This window comes from Condylostylus longicornis, unplaced genomic scaffold, assembly GCF_029603195.1.
Source record: "Condylostylus longicornis isolate FDR11 unplaced genomic scaffold, ASM2960319v2 ptg000016l, whole genome shotgun sequence".
In the NCBI taxonomy this organism is placed as follows: Eukaryota; Metazoa; Arthropoda; class Insecta; order Diptera; family Dolichopodidae; genus Condylostylus; species Condylostylus longicornis.
Window position 1 is genome coordinate 3,370,368 of NW_026577985.1, and position 22,836 is coordinate 3,393,203.

At 28.6% G+C, this 22,836-nt stretch overlaps 5 protein-coding genes across 7 annotated transcripts; 3 read left to right on the forward strand and 2 right to left on the reverse strand.

The window, feature by feature from the left end:
* Window positions 1-2,433: 2,433 nt before the first annotated feature.
* Window positions 2,434-3,406, forward strand: LOC129605941 (adrenodoxin-like protein 1, mitochondrial). Of its 2 annotated transcripts, none has more exons than XM_055515976.1 (2): window positions 2,434-2,568; window positions 2,854-3,406. In XM_055515976.1, exon 2 carries the CDS (start codon window positions 2,855-2,857, stop codon window positions 3,335-3,337), a length of 483 nt encoding a protein of 160 aa, XP_055371951.1. In that variant the 5' UTR covers window positions 2,434-2,568; window position 2,854; the 3' UTR covers window positions 3,338-3,406. The 2 variants fall into 2 exon arrangements, with proteins under 2 accessions (XP_055371951.1, XP_055371949.1); XM_055515974.1 differs by having other exon boundaries at window positions 2,442-2,649.
* A 147-nt stretch (window positions 3,407-3,553) lies between these two features.
* On the forward strand, window positions 3,554-5,122 carry LOC129605939 (uncharacterized). Its single transcript, XM_055515972.1, has one exon. It carries the CDS (start codon window positions 3,736-3,738, stop codon window positions 5,092-5,094), a length of 1,359 nt encoding a protein of 452 aa, XP_055371947.1. The 5' UTR covers window positions 3,554-3,735; the 3' UTR covers window positions 5,095-5,122.
* Window positions 5,123-5,153: 31 nt separating this feature from the next.
* Window positions 5,154-5,952, reverse strand: LOC129605940 (LDLR chaperone boca). The gene has a single exon (XM_055515973.1). It carries the CDS (start codon window positions 5,859-5,861, stop codon window positions 5,322-5,324), a length of 540 nt encoding a protein of 179 aa, XP_055371948.1. The 5' UTR covers window positions 5,862-5,952; the 3' UTR covers window positions 5,154-5,321.
* A 2,635-nt stretch (window positions 5,953-8,587) lies between these two features.
* Window positions 8,588-15,474, forward strand: LOC129605938 (zinc finger protein 91-like). 2 transcript variants are annotated; one of them, XM_055515971.1, is made up of 4 exons: window positions 8,588-8,732; window positions 8,908-9,225; window positions 9,380-14,220; window positions 14,295-15,474. In XM_055515971.1, exons 2-3 carry the CDS (start codon window positions 8,946-8,948, stop codon window positions 14,194-14,196), a joined length of 5,097 nt encoding a protein of 1,698 aa, XP_055371946.1. In that variant the 5' UTR covers window positions 8,588-8,732; window positions 8,908-8,945; the 3' UTR covers window positions 14,197-14,220; window positions 14,295-15,474. The 2 variants fall into 2 exon arrangements, with proteins under 2 accessions (XP_055371946.1, XP_055371945.1); XM_055515970.1 differs by having other exon boundaries at window positions 9,380-15,474.
* Window positions 15,475-19,772: 4,298 nt separating this feature from the next.
* LOC129606002 (uncharacterized) lies at window positions 19,773-21,507 on the reverse strand. The gene is made up of 2 exons (XM_055516045.1): window positions 21,187-21,507; window positions 19,773-20,117 (listed from the first exon to the last, which is right to left on the reverse strand). Exons 1-2 carry the CDS (start codon window positions 21,377-21,379, stop codon window positions 19,909-19,911), a joined length of 402 nt encoding a protein of 133 aa, XP_055372020.1. The 5' UTR covers window positions 21,380-21,507; the 3' UTR covers window positions 19,773-19,908.
* Window positions 21,508-22,836: the final 1,329 nt, after the last annotated feature.

Here is a 22,836-nt window from a genome sequence, read left to right on the forward strand (position 1 = left end):
TTGTATTTCCCAATAAGGCAAGTTGAGTAGTGTCGGCTAACAAAAATGTTATTAAAAGTAATATAGGTTGACACATTTCAACAATTTGAATTATCTCATTTCGGTTATTTATACGTTACTTATAAGTTTGTTTCAAATAATTTCAGTTAGTTTTTAAGTTATTAAAAATAAATATGTATGTACCTACTTCCAATAAATTTTTTTTTAAATAATTATTTTAAAACTATTTCAAACATGTTATCCCTGCATGTGTATGTATGACCTATCTTAATTCTAAACGGAAAGAATTTCAAAATACCTGAACAAAAATTTTAAAATACCTGTTATTTTACAGTCGGAATTTTTGAGTCATTTGGTAAAATACCATTTATTTCAAAAATTGAAAAATATTCAAATCCGGTCATAAAAATATATGATTGTTTTTTCCAAACATTTTAAATATTTTTTTTTCTTAGGTAATTAATATAAATGATAGTAAGTTTTTAATATTTTTTCAAATAAAAATAGAGGTAAAATTTTGAAGTTTATATAAAATTTGTATTTAACAATTAATATTTGATTGTATTTTAGATATTATTTTCTAATTCCCTCTTCAAATTTTTTCTTTACTACGTATTTATATCAATATTTAATAATTATCTTTCATTAATTATATTTTCAACTTGACACCACAGGTACTTCCCATATCTTGAGTTAACTTACCCTATGAGAAAAAAAAGCTGTTCACTTAAAAATAATGAAATGCTTTCAGTAACATATAAAATGTTGAAGGCAAAGGATGTGCTTGTTGTTTTTCCGCTTTTTTTTAAATTTTAAAATAATTATCAATGAAAATATTAATATATTTTTTTGATTTTTCAAATATATTTTCTAAATTTTACCTGCTTTATAATAAGTATAAATTTATTTTAATATTTCTTCTCAAAAAATAGCCACTTCGATTTAAAAAAAGCCATATAAAATAAGGTCGTGCTTTCAAGTTTCTCTCTGAGCATTGGGACTTGTTAGATATAAAGACATTATAATAACAATAATATTATAAAGAATAATATGTAAAGGTTTTGCTGTGTAGCAGACTTATTTTATTTGTGAGCAAAATCTGTATACACTTTGTAAGATACGTTTTTACGAATGTATGTATAAGCATTGAAAAACGCTTTTTTTCTCTTTTATATTTTCCCATGTTTTTTCGTTTCCTTTTTGTATAGTTTGTTTATTACATATAAGCAAAGATTTTATTTTGCCTTTGATATAAGGAAGAAAGCAATTTCTTTTTTGTTTCAGACCTGACCTTGACATAACAAAAATATGTGTCAACCGTGGACCTGACCAATTCGATGATATTATAATAAAAAGTCACAGTTCAACACTTTGGACATGTTTTAACTTGTTATATGGTCTTACTTTTAGCTCTCATTGCAGCACATCGAAAAAAATAAGACAAATTTTCGAGAAATTTCGTGTTTCGAGGAAAAATTAAAAAAGAAATAAGAACTTAAACTAGTTTTTTTTTTTTAGAAAGAAATAAAAACTTTTAAACACTTTATAAAGTTTTTGCATACAAAGCGTCTGAGATACTACTTTTTTAACAAAAATGAGAGAAAATGATGACATTCTCATTTTCACAATACTGAAAGTTTTTTACAGTTTTGTAAAGTAAAATTTAGTGTTTTAAAACTTTTAAAATCTTACAGCTGTCGAAACATACATATGTTTTTCTTGGTTATGCCAGAAGGTTTTATCTTAAAAAAAAAAATAATTCCAGCCACAATAACTTTTTTTCAAAACTTTTCAATTAAAAATAAAATAAAATAACTAAAATGGGTTTCCAAATGTTTTTTTTTAAGGTTCACACTTTTACAATCCAAAATCAAAAATTTCGATTTTAAGTACAACCAAAAAATATTTGTTTGTGTTTGATAAATACTTTGAAAGTTGACGTTTATCACATATTTATAAAGTTTTTTCAAGTTTTATCCCGTTACTTGTTGTTACGTTATTCTTTGCGTACCGGAATTTGTACATGTGGGTTGGTAAATAGTGTTTATTTTATATAAACAAAGCAATTTCATGGCGTATAAACAACTTTTATTTTAAGTTGTTTATATAAACATAGCTACACATCTAATTAATTAGTAAAAACTATAAAACAATTTTTTCCTTCTTTCGGGTAAATTCGTTTTGAGGAAGGAGGACTTTCTGTAATAAAATAATATGAAATTAAAAAAAACTGAAATTAGAATTAGACCACAAATTAGTGTTCTACTCGCAAAACTAAGCATTTTATCGATTTTGGCTCTCGTTTTTAAATTTGACCCTCATGATTGAACTTTTGGCACATTGTGTTATAATTATTTTTTTATAAGTGGCAGTTCTGCACACTATACGCTGTACTATACGTATTCAATTAAGGAATAAACTTAATATTTTAGTAGGTCCATTATGTATTTAAAGTGAGCCTTGAGTCATACTTTGTGCTTTCGTCTGTCATTTTATTTTTTGTTATTGCTATCTTTTTGTATACAATTTATTGTTTGTTTTTATCTTTAAGGAATATCTTTCAAAATGGTATAAGTTTCAATTTTAGAAAATTTGAATTCATATCCTTTTGTTCACAAAATAAACTTTGTTTGGTATTGGAGCATTTGAGTACGTAATTATTGCTTAATTTTTGAACTAACAGGTTATTTGTGATTAAAAAAGCGATTCTTTGAAACAAAAATTTGCAGAACCAACTTACCAACTTATTTAAGATCTACATACAACATATATGTTTCATGATTCCCATATAAAATTTTTCATATTACTTATAATAAGTTCTCAAAAATATTTTTGATGTTTTTGTTTTTATAGAATGCTTGGCCAATTTAATGTACGTAGTATTTTGAAACCGCTTTACACTATCAATAAACGCATTATAAGTACTTGTCGTCCAGATTATCATGGCGAATATGAATGGCAAGACGCGAAATCTGAGAGTGAGGTAGTTCATATTAAGTATATTGGCAAAGATGGAAAGGAAACTGTAGTAAAAGGCAAGGTTGGTGATAACGTACTATATTTAGCTCATCGTTATGGTATAGAAATGGAAGGTGCTTGTGAAGCGTCATTGGCTTGCACAACATGCCATGTTTATGTGGCGGAAGGTTATTTAGATAAAATACCAGAATCCACTGAAAAAGAAGACGATCTCCTCGATATGGCACCCTTTTTAAAAGAAAATTCCAGACTAGGTTGTCAAATTATTTTGACCAAAGAAATGAATGGTATGACGCTTGAGCTACCAAAAGCAACAAGAAATTTTTATGTTGACGGACACAAGCCAAAGCCTCATTGATTAATTTATGAAAATATGTATATGCGTATATTTCATTTCAATAAAATAGATATTTGTTATTAATTTTTATCAATATAGACCAAAAAAATATGAAGTTTTTTAACGTAAGCGGGAATGTATCTATATAATTTTGTAGAAATAGATACGATCTGATTTTTATAAGTACATACATATGTAAATTGCAGGCTTGAATTTACAATTTTACTAAAAAAATGGTTGTTTAATTTGCTTAGGAACTAGGAAATTATAAAAAATGCATAATAATGGTTTACAATAGGTAGGTAGGTAATATTATTTTTTTCAATAAAAATATCTCCATAGAGATACAAAAATTATTTAATGACTGATCAATTTACGTAAATAACTAACTTAAGGAATAAATTAAAAAAATAAAAATAATGGTAGATATATTGAAACGTGAAAAAGAGTTTCAAAAGTTAAATGAGGAACTAGATAAAAAAACAAAATCAATAATTGAAAAGTCTTCGAATTTATCATCGAATAATATTAAAACCCCCAAACCAAAGATAATAAATAACGGAAGAGAAAATCGTGAAATTCCGGAAAAAGATGACACAAGTATTAAATTTCATAAGTCAAATACCATTCCGAAAAGATTTCGAGATATATTAACTAATAGGAAAGCTAAGACTGTTTTGGAAGTGAGTGAAAAATCAGTTCAAATATCTGAAAATGAGTTTTCAAATGGAATTTTGCAAACGGGACCCAGTTCTGAAGGTAACGATGATGCGTCACTGGAAAAAATCAAGTCAGAAATTATTTTTATAGAAGAAAAAGAATCTAACATTGATGAAAATATTGAACTCTCAGAAAAAAATGGAAAAAAAGTTGTAAAAGCACACACAGTTCCAAAAAGATTGAGAGATTCTTTGACGATCCGCAAAGTGAAAGAAAGTAAGGCACATAAATTAAGAGTAGATAGTGTGACTTCCGAAAAATGTGCACAAAACGAAATTGATTTAGAAAAGAAACTAAATGAAAGACCAATCGAAATAAATCAAACTTTTGAATCTACACATTCTTATCCTATTCAGTTAAACCAAAACGTAGAAACGGAATCAACTTCAACAAAAACTTCAAAAAAATGCAGTGCGAATACTGATATTACAGCAAAAAAGACTTTGAGCAATGAAGGTTTAGTAAAGTATTTGAAATCGAAGGTCTCAATATTAGAGGTAGAACTGTTAAATACAAAAAATGAAATTACTAAACAAACAAAGGATTTGGAACGTAGCTATGAAATGCAACAAAAATTGGAAACACAACGCGATAATGCTTTTTCAAAAAATAACTTTTTAACAGATCAGGTGGAAAAGTTCAATGAAAAATTAATTAAATATGAAAAGAAATTGAAAACTTCTGATTCTGAAATTGATCAATACAAACGTAACATAGAAATTTCAAAACGTGAAATTAAAGTGTTGAATCAAACTAATAAAAATCTGGAAAAACGCTTATACAGAGCTAATGAAGAGATTGAAAAATTTAAAACTCAAATAGACTCAATTAAAAACAATGAACGCAATAATTTGGAAACGTATCGGTTAGAGCAAGAAAAGTTAGAGAAGCAAGTTAAAGATTTAAAACGACAGCGGAATGAATTCTTGAACGCTTATAAAAAACAGCTGTTTTTGATTGATAATCTAAAAAGGCAAAACACTTGCATAGAACAATGTCAAATTATTTGCCTTGGGGAGAAACAATTTTCAAAAATATTAGATTTACACAGAGAATAAATGGATTTCATGCACATAAAATTTGTTGTATTAAGTTTTATATATTTCAATACTCTGGCATTTCTTTCAGTAACATTTTAAATTCGATTTTAGCTTAACGAACTATGTATATAGAAACACTTTGCCTTATAAAATTTCAATAGCATAAATCTGCATGTATCAATGATGTTTATGCAAATTAACTTAATTTACATTACGTTCACCAATAAAAATCAAATAAATTCTTTTCATAATTCATCTATTACATGTTTTTTTTCGCTTTCATATACTTTATTTTCTATAGTCATACTTTCTAAAAATTCTTGCTGCAATAAAAATGTCTTTGATTCCCAAGCCTGAGCTCCGTCTTTGAACAAAAATATTGCTCGATGTGAATCGACCATATATCTTTCAGCTTGTATATGATTATTCCATAACCCTGTTTGCCATAATTTTGTTAACTCCTCAGCTTCCTCTTTCGTTTTATCAGTGGATACATTGATGAAAGTCATTAAAGTTTTCCCTTTTTTTGATATTTTTAGAAGATTTTCAGGATTTGAAGTATCGATATTAGATAAATCTATTTTTGGCGGAGGTCTTAAGTGTTCCGGCAGCTCGTCTGATTGCAATGGTTCTTCATCCTCTTCCCATTGATCAAATAAACGTTCCATATCAGCATCATCAAAATCCCGAATATCCTTTTTTGCCCACTCGGGCTTTTCTCCTTCCTTGGATTTTTTACATAGCACGACAGAAAATAACAAGAATATTAATATTGAACGATACATTTATTTTATCTTTGTTTTTATGGACTACAGGTTGATCGGGTTCATTTCCGTAAGAAAATATGTCACAAATTTTCATAATATAGTCTATTAGCAATACATGTCAAGTGATTCACAATCTTTATTGGTTCACAATTTGAATTTTACATACACAGGATAACAAAATTATAATCAAAATGCAAAGTTCATAACTTGGATGTTTGTTGGTAAACTAAAAGATTAAAATGTGTGCATTGAGTTCAAGCACAAAGGTAAAAAAAAAAACAAGAGCGATTTTCCGCGGGAAGTGTCAAACTTTTGTTTGTGTCAACAATATTATTAGTTGTTTCTATTGAAATATTTTTTCATTTAGATATACAGAGTAAGTGGTATGATTTTTCGGGAGGAGAAAGAATTACATTTTCATTATAAAATGTTTAATAAATAATATTATAAAATATTTCATATATTACATTTTATAAAAAAAAACATACCTGAGGAGGAGTGGGGAGCCGCAAATGAATATTCAATCCCTAAAATACCTGAAAATTTTTGGTTTCGACAAAAACATGTATCGACATAAATGGCTATAACTTCCATAATTATTAACCGATTTAAATAATTAATATTCAATGAAAAGTAGCTCTTTATTTCAAAATAAAACCAGGGTGTCATTTGAAGTAAAAGTTATTAAGGAAAAAATAAAAAAAATGTCAAATTTTTGACAAAGTGACCAATTACCTAAAAATTTAACCAATTTGATTTTTCCACATTATCAACTGCAGATCAACTCAAAGATTTCATAATTTGAAAGCTTTTGGTTGATTTTCAAAATACCTCTTAATAATTCTTTGTTCGTTATCCCGTTTTCGAGATAATTCCATTGCAAACTGGACGGCTTCCGGAAAAAGTCGTTTTTTTACTCTAGGTAAAAATTGCATAAACTACATAAATAAATTAAATCAAAGACAAAGTCTTACTTATTGTTTATACCAACATACCGAACTTGCAACACTCATTGTACATGATATTGATCTTTGATTTTACATCACAAAATATAAAAACCTTGCAGCTCTGCATACCTTACAATTTTGCTTTAGCACCTGTATTATGTTCATGAATAGTATGTTCATGAGTATGAAGCTCCGAAAGAATACATTCATATTGAAATCAAGCTATAATACGTATGGGTTTTATTCACGGCTGACAGAAATACAGACCCAACAAATTAGAGATACCAAAGAAAGGAGCATTCAGTAAGTAAAATAAAATATAAGGGTGAATTATTTATATTCTAAAATATTTTGTATTGGACAACATACCACCTACTTCAATGGGTAATAACTATCATATTAATTAAAATTTGTCAAAAATTATACTGTTTTAGAGTCATTAAAATTTATATGTATTTATATTTTTATTGTTTAGAGTTGTTCAGCAAAATTGTCAAACAAAACTGGTTTCTTACTGATAAGAAATTTTTTAAAATAATATGTTCATTTTCTTATAAATTACATGTATTTTATAGTAGAGGCTAGACAAAAAAATGAAATAAAATACGCTCCTGTTACGACTTGGACAATTCTCGGAGCAAAGAAAGGGACAACTAGAAAAAATTTGGCTTCATTGTTTTTTTCAAGATTCTCCTTCCTTTTGTATTTCTAATTTGTTGTAAAAATTTTGTTTATATACGTTACATATGCAACAAAAATATTTCAAGTTTGAAAAAATCATAGCATAGAAATAAGTTATTGTTATTGGTTACTTTTTTATATATGTATATATATACATATAAGTAATATCATTTAACCAATCTGCAAAAGAAAAATTTTTATTTATAGATACCTATAATTATGCAAAAAATTATTTTTAAGGTTTTAATTAGAAGAGCCTAAAAAGGAGCAATTGAATGCCTTCAAATGTTCTTCTCTTATACGAAAATAAAAAAATATTAAGCAAACAAAAATTATCTACCTTTTTGATAGTTTTTTTCAAAAATAATTTCACTAGAAAATAAATTGAGGAAAAACATACGAATTTTATGGAAGTTGACCCGATTGAAGCAATTCGGAAAAATTTTTTAATGCTGTGGACGATGGGCTTATTCTTACCACAGGTAGAAAATTTATTTTTTTATTCCATTTTTTAATATAACAACAAGAAAGGGGAAAAATGGGAGGAGTTGAAGGAATATAAAAAACGGTATTCTAAGGACTTTTTTTTTAAAAAGATCATGAGTGTTGCTCATGAGTGTCCGGTTAACACATGCAATTCAAAATTTCCATTATTTATTGCAGAAACACACATTAAAAAAAATAAATTTGTTTTGTTAATTTTAATGAGGCGTTTAGAAGTTTTGTACTTATTAGTGAATGTTACATTTTCATTTTGAAAAAAACAAACAAACGTACAGAATCTTTGCTTATACGATAAAAATATAAGTTGAAGCTTTTCATTTTTATTTTTTTTATAACATTGCACTTTATGTTTATATTATATAAAAGTTTTTAATAACGTACCTTGAAAGAGAAGCGCGTTTTAAGTGAATATGCATTTTTTCTTGGTAACATTGCGCATTTTATATTATTTGGGAAGTACTAAGTCTATTGCACTCCATTTTGGGAATCTTTTCAACACTCCAATTTAAAATTTTAACACGGCGACATTCGAACTTTTATATTTTGTTTTAGACAGATTGAACTTACTGTAAAAGTCAAATGAGAATTCTTGACGTTTAGTTATTTTATTTAGACGTTTTTTTTCTCCATTTACATTAGAAATTCATTTGAACATTTGGTGATCAATATTGTTTATGGAAGAACCTACGATAAATTAAAATTACACATTGTAATACCAAAACAATTAAATAATGCTTATTGGGTGAGATGTTTTTAAGTAAGTATACATAAAGTAAAAGGAAAGGAATTGGCATAAGGAATAAAATCATACGTCAAACATTGTAATTGATGTAGTAACATTTATTTGTGATTAGATTAGAATTTCATACAATTTAACATATGAATATATAAATAATCAATATAATTTATTTTAAATATGCTTTCAATAATAGTTTTAGCAATAAAATTGGAGGAGCTTTAATGAAATAGGATGGACATTTCCATAAAACAAGAACAAGGGGAGAATTTGCCTAATTTAAAAATAGCTTCAAGTTTTCATTACAAGTGTGGGGAAATATTTTACCTAAAATCACTAAATGAATTTTCAATTTCTTGTAATATTTGTAATATAGAGCATTTTGAAAATTTTAGTGAATTTTGCAAGCACTTTTTAAAGTGCAAATCTGTACAAAACCCCACAGATGAAATTAGAGTACATAATGAAATACTAACCGCAGAAAAACCTAAAAGTATTTCGGCTTCACCTCAAAGTAAGTTAGATTGAAATTAGGCATATTTCAATAAGAATTTATTACAATTATTAAAATATAAATAATAAAACGAAATAATTTATTAAAGCATTATGTTACACACTTAACTCAAAATACGAATCTTAAACTAATTTAAATTGCATTTTATTTAAAGGAAGACGTCCAAAAACAAAAATAACGCCTACAAGATCAGAAAAATTATTAATATTGAAAAATTTGTGCAAATCACCTCCAACAGCTCGGGAATTAAACATTAATTATGAACAACCGATGGATGAGAACGTTTTCCTTAATCGTCATATTTCACAAATACAACCACTGGATATGTTATGGACTTCCCAATCGGATATGCAAGACTGTTCTTCTTCAAATTCTACTCAAGTCATACGACCACAGACTAATCAATGGCAACATTCCATTCAACCATCTGTTAATTATGAAGTTAGTCCACGTATATCTAAAAATATTGAAAGTACAAATTCTTGGTCGACATCAGTTCAAAATTACCAACTTATAAGATCTACTTCACGAAATGAAGAGAGTTCTAATGAGTGGACATCACGAAGTGCAACCCCGCAACAATACCCTATGCACCCACCGCCAATACCACCACCAAGGACAGAAAATCGAAATACGTGGACTGCCGAAATAGCACAGGAACAATTTCCACCACTTCCTCAAATTACTTCATCTCATCATTTACAATCTAATTATTTGTCCTCCACCCCAAACACTGTTGCAGCTCCGAATTCTTCAAATTTTCATACTGCACATCCGAATATTCAAACAACTCAAATTTCTACTCAATCTTCTAATTCCCCAGTATTTGAAAACTCTTCTTTATCTTCACATCTTTTGCCACCTTTTCATTTAAACAAAACTACACTTATGAAGTCGACTAATGCTATGAGCTCAAGTGAAATGCTGCAGCAAGCCAAAATAGCTGTTTCTTCAAATAAAAATACCGTTGAAACTACTAGTACGTGGATTCCCCCGACGATTATCAGAGAAAAAAAATTAAATAACTTTAAAGATTTGACAAAAGAAAAAGTAAATTATGCGTTCCAAGTTAAATTGCAAAAAATACAAGAAAATACCAAAAAAGTATGTGAACAAGAGTCTTCATCTAACGATTTGAAAATTATAGAAATTGATGATAAGGATGATGATGTATCGATTGAAGGAGGCGATTCAATATGTTGTACAGAAATTGTAAGTAGGGAAAGTCTATATGAAAAAAATGTAACTGAATTAAACAAAGATTTAAAAAACGAAGTGTCTTTAAAAAATGAGACTTTTTTTGATGAAAATATAACTCAAGTATATAATTCGGAAAATGATATCACCGCATCGAACAAAAATTTGATAAATTTTGAAGAGAGTGTTAGTAAAATTAATGAAAATGAGAGAAAGTCGCAAAATCAATTAGAAAATAAGTCAGTTGTAGTTCCCAAGCCTGAAGAAGCTCACAAAGTCTCTTACCCGCATCGTGGAGATGATCCTAAGCTGCGACTTAAGCCTTTAGTGAAAATTGAAAAAATGCCAAGACTAGTTTTAGAGAAATACTTTCCAAGATTTTTACTTGCGAAAGACTTTTTACAAGATTTAGTGCGGTATAAGAAAGGTAAGAAAATAAAATTTCGGAAGCAATGTAAGCTTTGTCACCGAAAGTTTTCCACTCCCACTTATCTACGCATACATTTAAGACAACATACTGGAGAAAAGCCATTTGGATGCAATTTTTGTGGTAAATTCTTTGCAGATAAAAGTGCTTTGAATACTCATACAAGAAGTCATACTGGCGAAAAACCCTACAAATGCGAGCAATGTGATTTAAGTTTTGCTCATTCCGGAAGTTTGAAGTGGCATGCAAAGAAACACGATGATCCAGATGCTAAATTTCGTACGAAATGTTTATCGAAAAGTTTAACTAACGAATATTTTATTGTTTCTGATAAACCAAATGCTATAGATCCAACAGAAATGTCAGAAATGCTAACTACGAAAACTTGTAATATTTGCAATAAAAGTTTTTCTTCATCTGGTTATTTAAAAGTTCATTTACGCTCACATACTGGCGAAAAACCGTTTGGCTGCAAAACTTGCGGAAAATTTTTTATAAGCAGAAGTGTTTTGCGAATGCATTTGCGAAGTCATACTGGAGAAAAACCATATCAGTGCGAAACTTGTGACGTAAGTTTTTCATATTCTAATAGCTTAAAGGAGCACTTAAAAAAACACGAAGATCCGAATTTTAAAGTTGAAGAGTTCTGTCAAAAAGAATGTCAATACTGCCAAAGAATTTTTACTAGCTCACGATATTTAAGGGCTCATTTAAGGAAACATACGGGAGAAAAACCTCACCGTTGTAAACTTTGTGGAAAACATTTTATGTATGCAAAAAATTTACAAACCCATTTAAAAGGTCATAGCGGAGAAAAACCTCACAAATGTGACAAATGCGGTTTGGGATTTTTACATTTAGTGTCGCTTAAATCACACTTAAAAATACATAATGGAATCGGTTTTAGATGTAATATTTGCGGTTTGCAGTTCCCAACACTTTCGAAAGCAAGAATTCATATGAGGGGTCACAGTGGTATAAAGCCTTATAGATGTAAAATTTGTGGAAAAGGCATTTCAACCGCTAGCAGTTTTAGCTATCATATGAGAACTCATACAGGCGAAAAGCCGTTTAAATGCGAGGAGTGTGATGTTTCCTATAAATCTTCAGGACAGTTAATATTGCACAATCGTATGAAACATACTGGTGAAAGACCGTATAAGTGCAGTTATTGCGAAAAAACGTTTTTCCAATCGCAATCTATGAAATACCATGAGAGGGTACATACTGGTGAAAAACCTTTTAAATGCGAAATTTGCGGAATTAATACGGTTACATCTAGTTCATTGGCAGTTCATATGCGGAGTCATACCGGAGAGAAACCATATAAATGCAATGAATGTGATGCGGCATACACGAATTCTGGCCAATTACTCATACATCGTAGAACCAAGCACACGGGAGAAAAACCATTTAAATGTACTTATTGCGATAAAGCATTTTTTCATTCTGCTGCTTTAAAATCCCATACAAGAACACATACTGGTGATAAACCATTCAAATGCAGCAAATGTGATTCTCGTTTCAGTCAGTCGTGTTCTTTGCGTAACCATGTAAAGCTTCATGATGGAACTGCATTCAAATGCGAATATTGCAATAAACTTTTTGCAACAGAATCTCAAGTTCGAACTCATTTAAAATCACATACTGGGGAGAGATCTCATAAGTGTCAAATATGTGGACAGACTTCTACAACGTCAAGCTCGTTAGCAATCCATATGAGAACCCATACAGGTGAGAAGCCCTATCAGTGCAAAGATTGCGATGATGCTTTTGCTACCTCAGGGCAACTAGTTTTGCATATACGAGTAAAGCACACTGGGGAACGTCCGTTTCAATGCACTTATTGTGAGAAAGCCTTCTTCCAGTCAACTGCACTTAAAATTCATATCCGTACGCATACAGGTGAAAAACCATATAAATGTGACAAATGTGACATGAGCTTTGCGTATTTAACGAGTTTGAAATCACATCTTAAAATCCACGATGGTATTGTCTACAAATGCAAATATTGTCAAGATACATTCCCATCGCTTCGTTATTATAGAATACATTTAAAAACACATACAGGTGGAAAACCATTCAAATGTGATGTATGTGGTCACCGAACATCAACATCCAGTAATATGGTAATTCATATGAGAACACATACTGGAGAGAAACCATTCAAATGTGAAACCTGTGGATCAGCTTTTGCTACATCTGGACAGTTGTTATTACATAATAGAGTAAAACACACTGGTGAACGGCCTTTTAAATGTACATATTGCGACAAAGCTTTCTATCAATCAGTTTCATTAAAAGGTCATGTTCGAACACATACAGGAGAAAAACCGTTCAAATGTGATTTATGTAATGTTTCTTTTAGTCAAAAATCTTCTTTAAAAACCCATTTGAAAAATCACGATAATCCAACTTTTAGTTGTGGTATTTGTGATAAAGTTCTTCGATCAGCTTTAGCTTTAAAGGCGCATAATCGTCGGCATAATGGTGAATCACCGTATAAATGCGAAATCTGCGGTCAAGCAGCTACTACTTCAAGTTCTTTGGTGGTTCATATGCGTGTTCATACAGGAGAAAAACCTTTTAAGTGTACAGATTGTCCAAACGTAGCTTATTCGACATCAAGTCAATTGAAGTTGCACAAACGTGTTAAGCATACAGGTGAAAGACCACACAAATGTTCTTACTGTTATAAAGCTTTCTTTCAGTCGACTTCTTTAAAAGCTCATGTACGAACGCATACTGGAGAAAAACCTTACAAATGTAAGAGTTGTGATGCATCTTTTGGTCATTCTAGCAGTTTAAAAACACACCAATTAAAGCATACGGGAGGTTCTCCTCATAAATGTGAAATATGCAGTCAATGTTTATCAACCCCAGCTGCTTTACAGACTCATATGCGCATTCATACTGGAGAAAAACCGTATAAATGTAAAGAATGTGAAATGTCGTTTACTACTTTAGCTCAATTATCTAGCCATAAAAGAACGAGACATATGGATATAAAACCATTGAAGTGTACTTTTTGTTCTTACATAACCAAGAATAGTAGCAGTTTGAAATCACATTTGTTGAAACATACATATAAAAAGCCATACCGTTGTGACGAATGTGATGAACGTTTTTATACTTCTGCAAAACTAGTATTACATAAACGAGTAGAGCATACCGGTGAGAGGCCTTACAAATGCAGCTATTGTGACAAAGCATTTTTTATATCCACAGCACTAAAATCACATGAACGTTCTCATACTGGGGAAAAACCATATAAATGCGATCATTGCGAAATGTCATTTGCTCACTGGAGTAGTTGGAAATACCATTTAAAAAAGCATACTGCCTAGAAAATATAAAAATTTTTGCAAAAAGTAAGTTGATTATTGAAAATAATCAATAACAAAATAATTTTTTATTTCTTATATTATTTTGTATACATATGTAGGTTTAGTATCACCTTTTAAAAAAACATTACTCTATATGTATACACATATTGTTAACCAAGGACTTAAATTATAGTGGCAATTAAAAATCGTGAATCAAGAATAAGTTTAAGAAATTCTAGTATTTATAAGTATTTTATTAGCTTTTTAGATTTAAAATGAAATAAACACAGTGAAGTCGGGTGCGGCGGCCTTAGCAGGGTGATTTAGTAGTCAGTGCTTTGATACATGTCTGTGCTTACGGAATAAAAAATAGGCATTTACTTGTAACTTCCTTTCAGAAAAAAACAGAAGTTTCAAATAAAGAATTTTTTTAAAGGCTAGTAAAGGGCTTTTAATCAACATATTATTTGACTTAGTGTTCTATGTACTTTCGGAATATCAAGCATTCTAATTTTAGAAAGCCCTTTTAAAAATTCTTTGTTGGAACCTTCTATCTTTTTTTAAAGGGAAGTTACAAGGAAAAAAATTGATATAAGCAATTAAAAGTTTCGTGAAAATTTGTCAAAATTCCTAAACATTTGATGTCCTAAATGATGTTGTGTGTATTAAATCAAAAAAAAAAACCCTGAGAGTATGTTGCTAGCAAAAAAATCAAGAAGAAATCACGAAATCAGCTGCCGCGTTGTGAGTAACGTAATATAAATAAATTTCTCAAGATTAACTCAAAATTGCGACGATATTTAGTAAAGATTTGCAACACGAAATTTCATTTTGCTCTTATTATTTTTTCAAATGTCCATGTCCAAGCCTTTTTTTTATCATAAATAGTTGACTAAGAGTACATTTTATGTTTACTTTTTGATTTTTATGTTGAAACATTATTTACTGAATTACCATGTAAATTTTTTTTCAAAAATAAGTTAGATATTACCTAATATAATGTGTTGGAAATATGCCGCTTGTATTTTAATATTTTGTATGTATATGTATTTAATACATGTAAAACATGAAAAATCTGTAAATTAATTTAGTCCCGTAATTCAAAACATTATTTGCAAACATTATAGCTGCAAACACAAAACTAATCCGAAATTTGAGTTAATAGCTGAGTAAGTTTTAAATTAATAATTTTTGTGCAATTTCAGTTGATTGCAAATAACAGACTTATTATCTTTGAATTACAGACTTATTATCTTTTAAATTTTAGAAAAAAATTAATTTTATAAAACAAAAATGGTGCGTAAAATAAAATTACATAATGTTTCCTTTTTATTATTATAAGTTTGTACTTTTACTATATTTGCTTGTTTTTTGTAAAAATTTGAATAAATATTATTTTAAAATATGTACATAACTGTTATTAAGAATTGGAATTTGGTTTTACCATAATCTATACGTTTTAGGACGATTCCAGGATTATGTTTAACAGATGTAAGTATGTCCATACAAAGCAAGAATTTTTTTGGCAGTTTTATACATGTTGTACATTTATTTATATACATATGTTTAGCTCAAATATTTTGCAAAAACTAAAATTAAAGAACATATACATACATGTATATATTATTGAAACTTTTTTTAGGCTATAACAAATAATAATATTTACTTAAACATTAGTCTTATTACAGACTTAAACAGACTTTAAGCAAAGCCTTTGACATTTTACCACATGACGTAATTATTTTGAAGTTGAAACTTACTTTTAGGATGGGTAAAATCATACCTTTCTTGCAGAACTTACTCTTTCGTTCAGCAATTTCTTGAACTCTTTCGGCTAATTTTGGTGTCGCCCAGGGTACCCACTTAGGTCCATTGCTGTTCATAATTACTGTTAATGATGTTGTTTTCATGTTGACGAACAGTTAAGAATAAATATCTCTGTAAAATAGGCTCTGTAAATGAAGCGATGTATCTTAAAGACGATCTTTACCACTTTTACGAATGTTCAAGTAATAACCTAAAAATCAAAATAGGCAAACGAAAATAATACCAAAATCAGCCACATGAACATTAAAGGATAAACCCTGTCTCCCCCGGACGCAACAGCAGAACCAATCATCCCGGCAGAAAACATAATAGAGCTATGCGCATGGTAATCATCCGGACGACAAATAAACTGGTCACAAGAAGACACAGCGAAACTACCAGGATCTTAACAAAAGATAAGATCCAGCTGCCTACCAAATCTATTGCAAATACCATTAATCTGCCACAAGTCACACGAACCAATATCTTCAGGAAACTCCAACTGAAAACCCAACGGGACAATAGAAGCCACATTATCATCTGAAGAAATCCACTCAAGACCAGGCGAATTAAAATCATTTACCAACACAAAACTATGTAAAGAATTTATACCATAAAGTCCACTTATATTTAGTCCAATTACGAGCAGCTCACACCAATCTTCACACATACAGATTAAAGCATATTGCAAGACGGAAGAGATACAAGTCCAGACAGTAATGTCGAATTCATGGTCAAGAAAACCCCACCAGCCCTCGAACCTGCACTTTCCAGCCTATCCACTCAAAACACCTGAAAATCATATTAAGATGGGTTAACATTATAATAAAAAAGTAAGCTATACAAATATCACACAACATAAAAAGTGTTGCCAGAAACGGTTTGGAAATATGGTTAGGAATATAGTAAGAATTATAGTAAGTAATTTATGTGAGTTAATTTTTCAATAAAAAATTTATAATTTTTGAATGTATGGGGTGGGGGGTATCAAGCATTGGGTGCAAAAATCGACCTTCGGAATTCTTGCTTCTTGCCTGTACAATCTTACGGTACCAAGTTACTTCAACTTAATATTGGTTTACGAAGACAATTTTTACACGCTTTTATCATCGCATCAATTAGTATATGATGAAAGCCTTATCTAATTGATTTTTTGGAGCGTTTCGGGCTTTTGGTTAATCTTAAAAATCAAGCATTGCGGAAGTAGAAGTATGTCGGTCAAGGTTTCGCAGGCTAAGGTTGACACCTTTGCATTATATCGTAAACAACGTGTACGGAGGAATCCTTAAAAACTACCCGACTCTTACTCAGGGCTCAGATTATTCCACACCTGTTAAACATTCGGTCGTTCATCACATCGTGACCAAGGGACAACTTCCTTTTTCCTCTCCGAGTAGAATGCCTTCAGCGCGTCATAAAACGGCTAAATCGGAATTTGAATTTATGGTTAGCATCGAAATATGTTTTTGAAGTTTGAAATTCGAGGAGGAGTCAGAAAGTAGAGTTTTCAACTCCTCGTCAGTATCCTGAGCTTTGGAAACTATTCTAAGATCGACAATGAATTTGCTGCCGAAAGATGAATCTAAACGTCACATTAAATTTAAATAATTCTGGCGGTTAGATAAATTTTTCGTACTTTTTACATTTTTTTTACTTGCAATTTTTATTCTTCATACTTAATTATGTATATTTAAATTACCTGTTATGTGTATTTAAATCACGTAATTATTTTGCTTACGTATATATAATTTGCTTTAATTTCGAATAATGAATTAACTGTAAAATTCATTTTCCTCTCTTTGTAGTATGTATAAATAATTTGAAACTCTTGATCTAAATTGAATTTGATGTTTTAATCTTAAGAATAATTATTATATAAAATAATAATTTAAACAATAATACTAATAAAGAACATAAATAAATTAATTTGTTGTAATTTTTAAGTGAATAAAATTAAATGGTCTTCATGCCGCAAATTCAGCAGAAGCTATAAATCTATCAAAATGTATGTGACTGCCCTTTGGTAAAGATTTAGTTAGCAGTATTATAGACGGTCCATGGCGAAGTCCGGTATCTGGGAATGTCCCGGTTCCCTGAAACAGCTCGAAATCAATAATAAAGTACTTTGAGGTGGTTCAAGCAAAATTGTTTAGTCCTACAGAACAAGGTTTTGATTACTAGGCGGACTAGACATCTCCAGATGATTGATGATTTGCTCATCAGTACTTTAACTTGTAATTCCTGTACATCTTTAAATATCCTTTTGCAGGAAAGTTTTGCAGCTTTTTTTGTTTTGAAATAAATATTTTTGAAAAGTGGAAATAAAAATTTTGGAAATATGAATTAATTTCCTTTCGTGGAAGCTGGGTTAGAGTAACTCAAACTCAAAAACAAAAATTCAAAATTCGAAAATTTAATACGACTTTTTTCTTTAAATTCCTTGTTACGAGTGATTATTTCTTTATGTGATTTTTGAGAGTAATTAAAATTTTTATTTCGAACGAAAGTTATGATTACTCCATTACAAATATTTGGAGCAGATTTTTAGTAATTCGTAATTTCACAAACTAAAACAATGCTAAATTACTAAAATTCTGTTCCGATTATTCGTAAGGAACCAGTCAGTTTAAATTTTTCTCTAAATTTAAAAATACTCTGCTTTATTCTTCCTCCTACACCATGAAGGAAAGTGAATTTTTATTACTGAAAAAATTTTTTCTACTTTTCAAAAATAAAAACTAAAAATACAGCAAAATTTTAATACGAGGGGATATTTTTAAAATGAAAGTTGATACTTAAATAGCAACAAAAAATATAAATAAACATTTGACTGTGGAAAAAAATACTGATTTTGACTCTGCGCAAAACGGTGCTGCATTGCTGATTCACAATCTCAACGAAAGGGATTTGTGATCATTCAAAGGTCTGTGTCGGAGCTATCTATGAGTGGAATTCATGACAGGGCTCTAAGTATTATTTTTTAAGATTTAGAAGTCTTAACTATGAAAACTTTTAATTAAAATAATTCTCATACAACCATATTTAGGACAGACCTTAAATTGATAAATTTAGATTACATACCTTGTATTTAAGTATGAGCATAGGCGTCAAATTTGGTTGATAATTGCATTCTTGCATTTTTGTTTTAATTAAAATTCGTTAGTGACGAAAAATTGGAAAACCAATAGTTTTCATTTTGTAAACTTTATGTGCTTTGCTCGGGGGAAGAAATAGCAAAACATTTTTGTACTATAGTGGAATAAATATTTTTCAATTGTTATATTTTCAGAGTAATCACAATGTATATGAAAATCTAGATCAAAAATTAGCTAAAAATTCATTTGAAAGATTAAATTAACGATTAGATATTTGATTATTATTTTTTATAATAGAGAATGGAGTCTTTCATATTTTGGTGTTTGTGGAATTTAAAAAATGTTTTTCTTTTTGACACAGAAACTTCTTAAAAACTTGCATTTTATTTGCAGAAAAAGAAGTAACCTATAGAAAATATTTAGGTTTTTAGCTTGAACGCTGAAAGTTTTTTAAGCGAATACATAGAACACATGAATAGGTAGAATAAAATAGACCGAATTTTTTTAAAAATTTTTGAAAATGTAAGCAAATTTTTTTTTCTATTTGATATTTTGATACTAGTAATTCTTATACTTAATATACATAGTACATATTATATTCACAAAAGTTAATTCAATATTGGTACTATATTATAAATTTTCAATTATAATTTAAAGGGATTAGTTTCTTTACTTTAAGTTCAAACGCCATTGTTATGAGATTATGACATCAAACAAATTTTATTAGCTCTTTTCATTTTGAGATATTTTTTATTGAATTTTTGATCGCAAATTTTAAAAATCATTATTCAATTTTAATATGTATTTCTTTTGACTATTTTCGTTGTTTCATTTAATTACAGTATTGTCTAAGGGTGGCGACAGAACATGGATTTTTACAGCATTCTTGTACAATATTGATAAGAAGTGATCTGCGATATCTTGTTGTATAATACCCGTCGGTTTTATATAATCCAGATGGCCATTGTATTACTTCGTAATCATTATTTTGGTCGTCTGTATCAAATGCAGACAATTCCTTATTTGATTCAGTAGAAAAAACTGCAAGTATATATGAAAAAAATAGTTTTTAAAAATAGGTAATTTCTTCTTTAGAGAAAAAAATTTTGAAATTCTTTTCTAGATTTGACACTTGTATTTTCTTATATGTATATGTACATACATATATTGATTAATGTTGCTAAATCAGATATAAGTATATCGAAATTCTTCAAAAGTGTACACAATCATTTACTCTTTATAAAAAGTCGCATGTATCCTTTTTATTTAAATTCATTATTTTACTAATTTCTTTTATTGTTGAGTTTTGTGATTCTAGTATTACATAGGAAAGCAAATTATAAACTTTTTCAGTACTTTCAAGTTATTACTCCCGAAAATTGCTGTATTAATATGATTACTATATTTTAAATATCTAATTTATGATTTTCTTAATACGCTATAGAATCTAGCCTTGGCAATCTCGACGACAACAACAATATTATTTATTTTTTGTTACACAAAACTTATGCATTCAACTAGGAACAATTTAATGACAATCATTTTATAGAGAATGGTTTAAGAAACCGCGATTAAGGTAATTGAATTAAACAATATTAATTTAAAATTATTTTGAAAAATTGCTCAGTTTGCACTTTATTTGTTAAACTATTTATTAAAACCAAATTTAAATATGTGTTTGTCAAGGAGAAAATCGACTTTTTAGTAATGATTCTCGTATCTTTTTGAAATATCTATATTTTAAAAAGCAATCAGGCACAATGATAAATGCTTTATTTCTAAACTATTTACTACAGCCGTTGCAAACAAATCTAATTATTATAAATTGCTATTTTTAATCAAAAGTTGTTCAAAAACAAGAATTTTTATGAAATAAATTTAAAATTTAATCTTTTAAGAGTTCAAAAGCAATTTAATCAAAGTTTTATTGAGCTTAACAATTTTTGATGCGGGTGAATAAATTAAAGAAAATTTGGAAAACTTTAATAGATTTTTAATCTATTTAATCTAGATCTTTCGAAAGAATTGGATTGGTACTGCTGCATATTCAAAATGCTTTGTAACATATACACATTATTAATACTTACTAATTATCATAAAAAATATTTACCTCTTTTTCTCCGCTGACTGAGTTTGGGTCCATTGATACCGTTCGGACATATTTCTTCAATAGCTCTTGTTAATACTTTACCACAATATACTCCTTTTATCTGATCGTCTGGTATATAACCGGAAATATTATTAATTAATAAAATTAAAAGGATTAACAAGTACATTTTGTTATTTTTTTTTATGTTTAACATTTTAAAATTTTTTGAGCTCGAATTTATTGAATTATATAAAATTATATAAATCGTATATTATTTAAATATTTTTATTTAATTTATATAAAATAATTTTATTTATTTTTATTATATTATTAACAATATATTTTTTTATTGTTATTATTTTTAATGTTACTAATGTTTATTGTTAAGTTTCGTGGATCTAAGTTTATATAAAACTAAGTTTTAAAATTGAATTTATTTTTCGGTATTTTAAAATTTTTTCATATTTTAATGACAAATAACAAGATTCACTTTTAAAGCACTTAAATGCTCTGATTTTCTTATAGTGTTTGCCTACCCTATTTATATAAAAATTTTTAAAGTTATAATGTGTATATAATTTACCTATATATACATATGTACACAAAACTTTATTTTATATAACATTAAAATCGAAGGCGATAATAAATGGCGTCATAAGCATCCTTAATTAATAGGAAAAAATAAAGTTTAACCTGGACGATTTTGTACCCAATTTTAAGAAATTATTTATCCGTTTGGAATATTCACTGAAAGGAGACATAATATTTAAATATACTATATACACATATATAAACAAGACAATATAATTAGTAAGGAACCAGTGATGGGTTTTGATTGTAACAGAAGGATGAATAAAATGCTGAGTGTAATTTCGTTATAACATATGTACATATGTATTTGCAGTTATAATGCACGCATTTGCTTAAACAATTTTATTTGAAAAAATGTGAAACTATTTAAAATGATAGCAGATAGAATTCCATTTTGGGAGTGGAATTCATTAGGAGATTTAGAATTCAATATGCATTAATGAGACATTCTTTTAAAATTTTGATAAATAATATAAATTTATTGCATTTAAAGATGTTAACATTTTAGTATTTTCTAAATTTCAAAACTGGTTGTATGTTTGGATAATAACAAGAGGTTTTTAAAATAAACTTTACTGTCACTGACAATATTGAATGTTACTTACCTGCATACACGTAATAGATGAAAAAAAGAACAAAACATATTGTAAAGTAAACATTATATACACATATAGAATTAAAATGTCATACAAGTATTTTATAATTAATACAAAACCACCGGCTGTACCTAAAATATTCACCTACTTTAAGTTTAAGAAAATACGCCAAAATAATATCTTCCTCTTTTAATCTTTTGATCACTCTCCAATAATTTTTGTACTATAAAGTTTTAAAAAAATGCTTGTACAACAATTTTTCAAATGTAAAATAATTTAGAAATATTTGATAACCACTCTACTAAAATCATAAGGTTTCCTATTGTCCAATATTGCCAACTTTATGGTCAAAAGAATCATTAAATTTTTGAGAAGTATCACGAAAATTATCGAATTATGAAGAAAATTTTTTGATTTGCGAAAATTTCTAAGATTTTTTTTTAACCCCTTTTTCGTTAATTTTATTTAATTTTCATTTATTTTC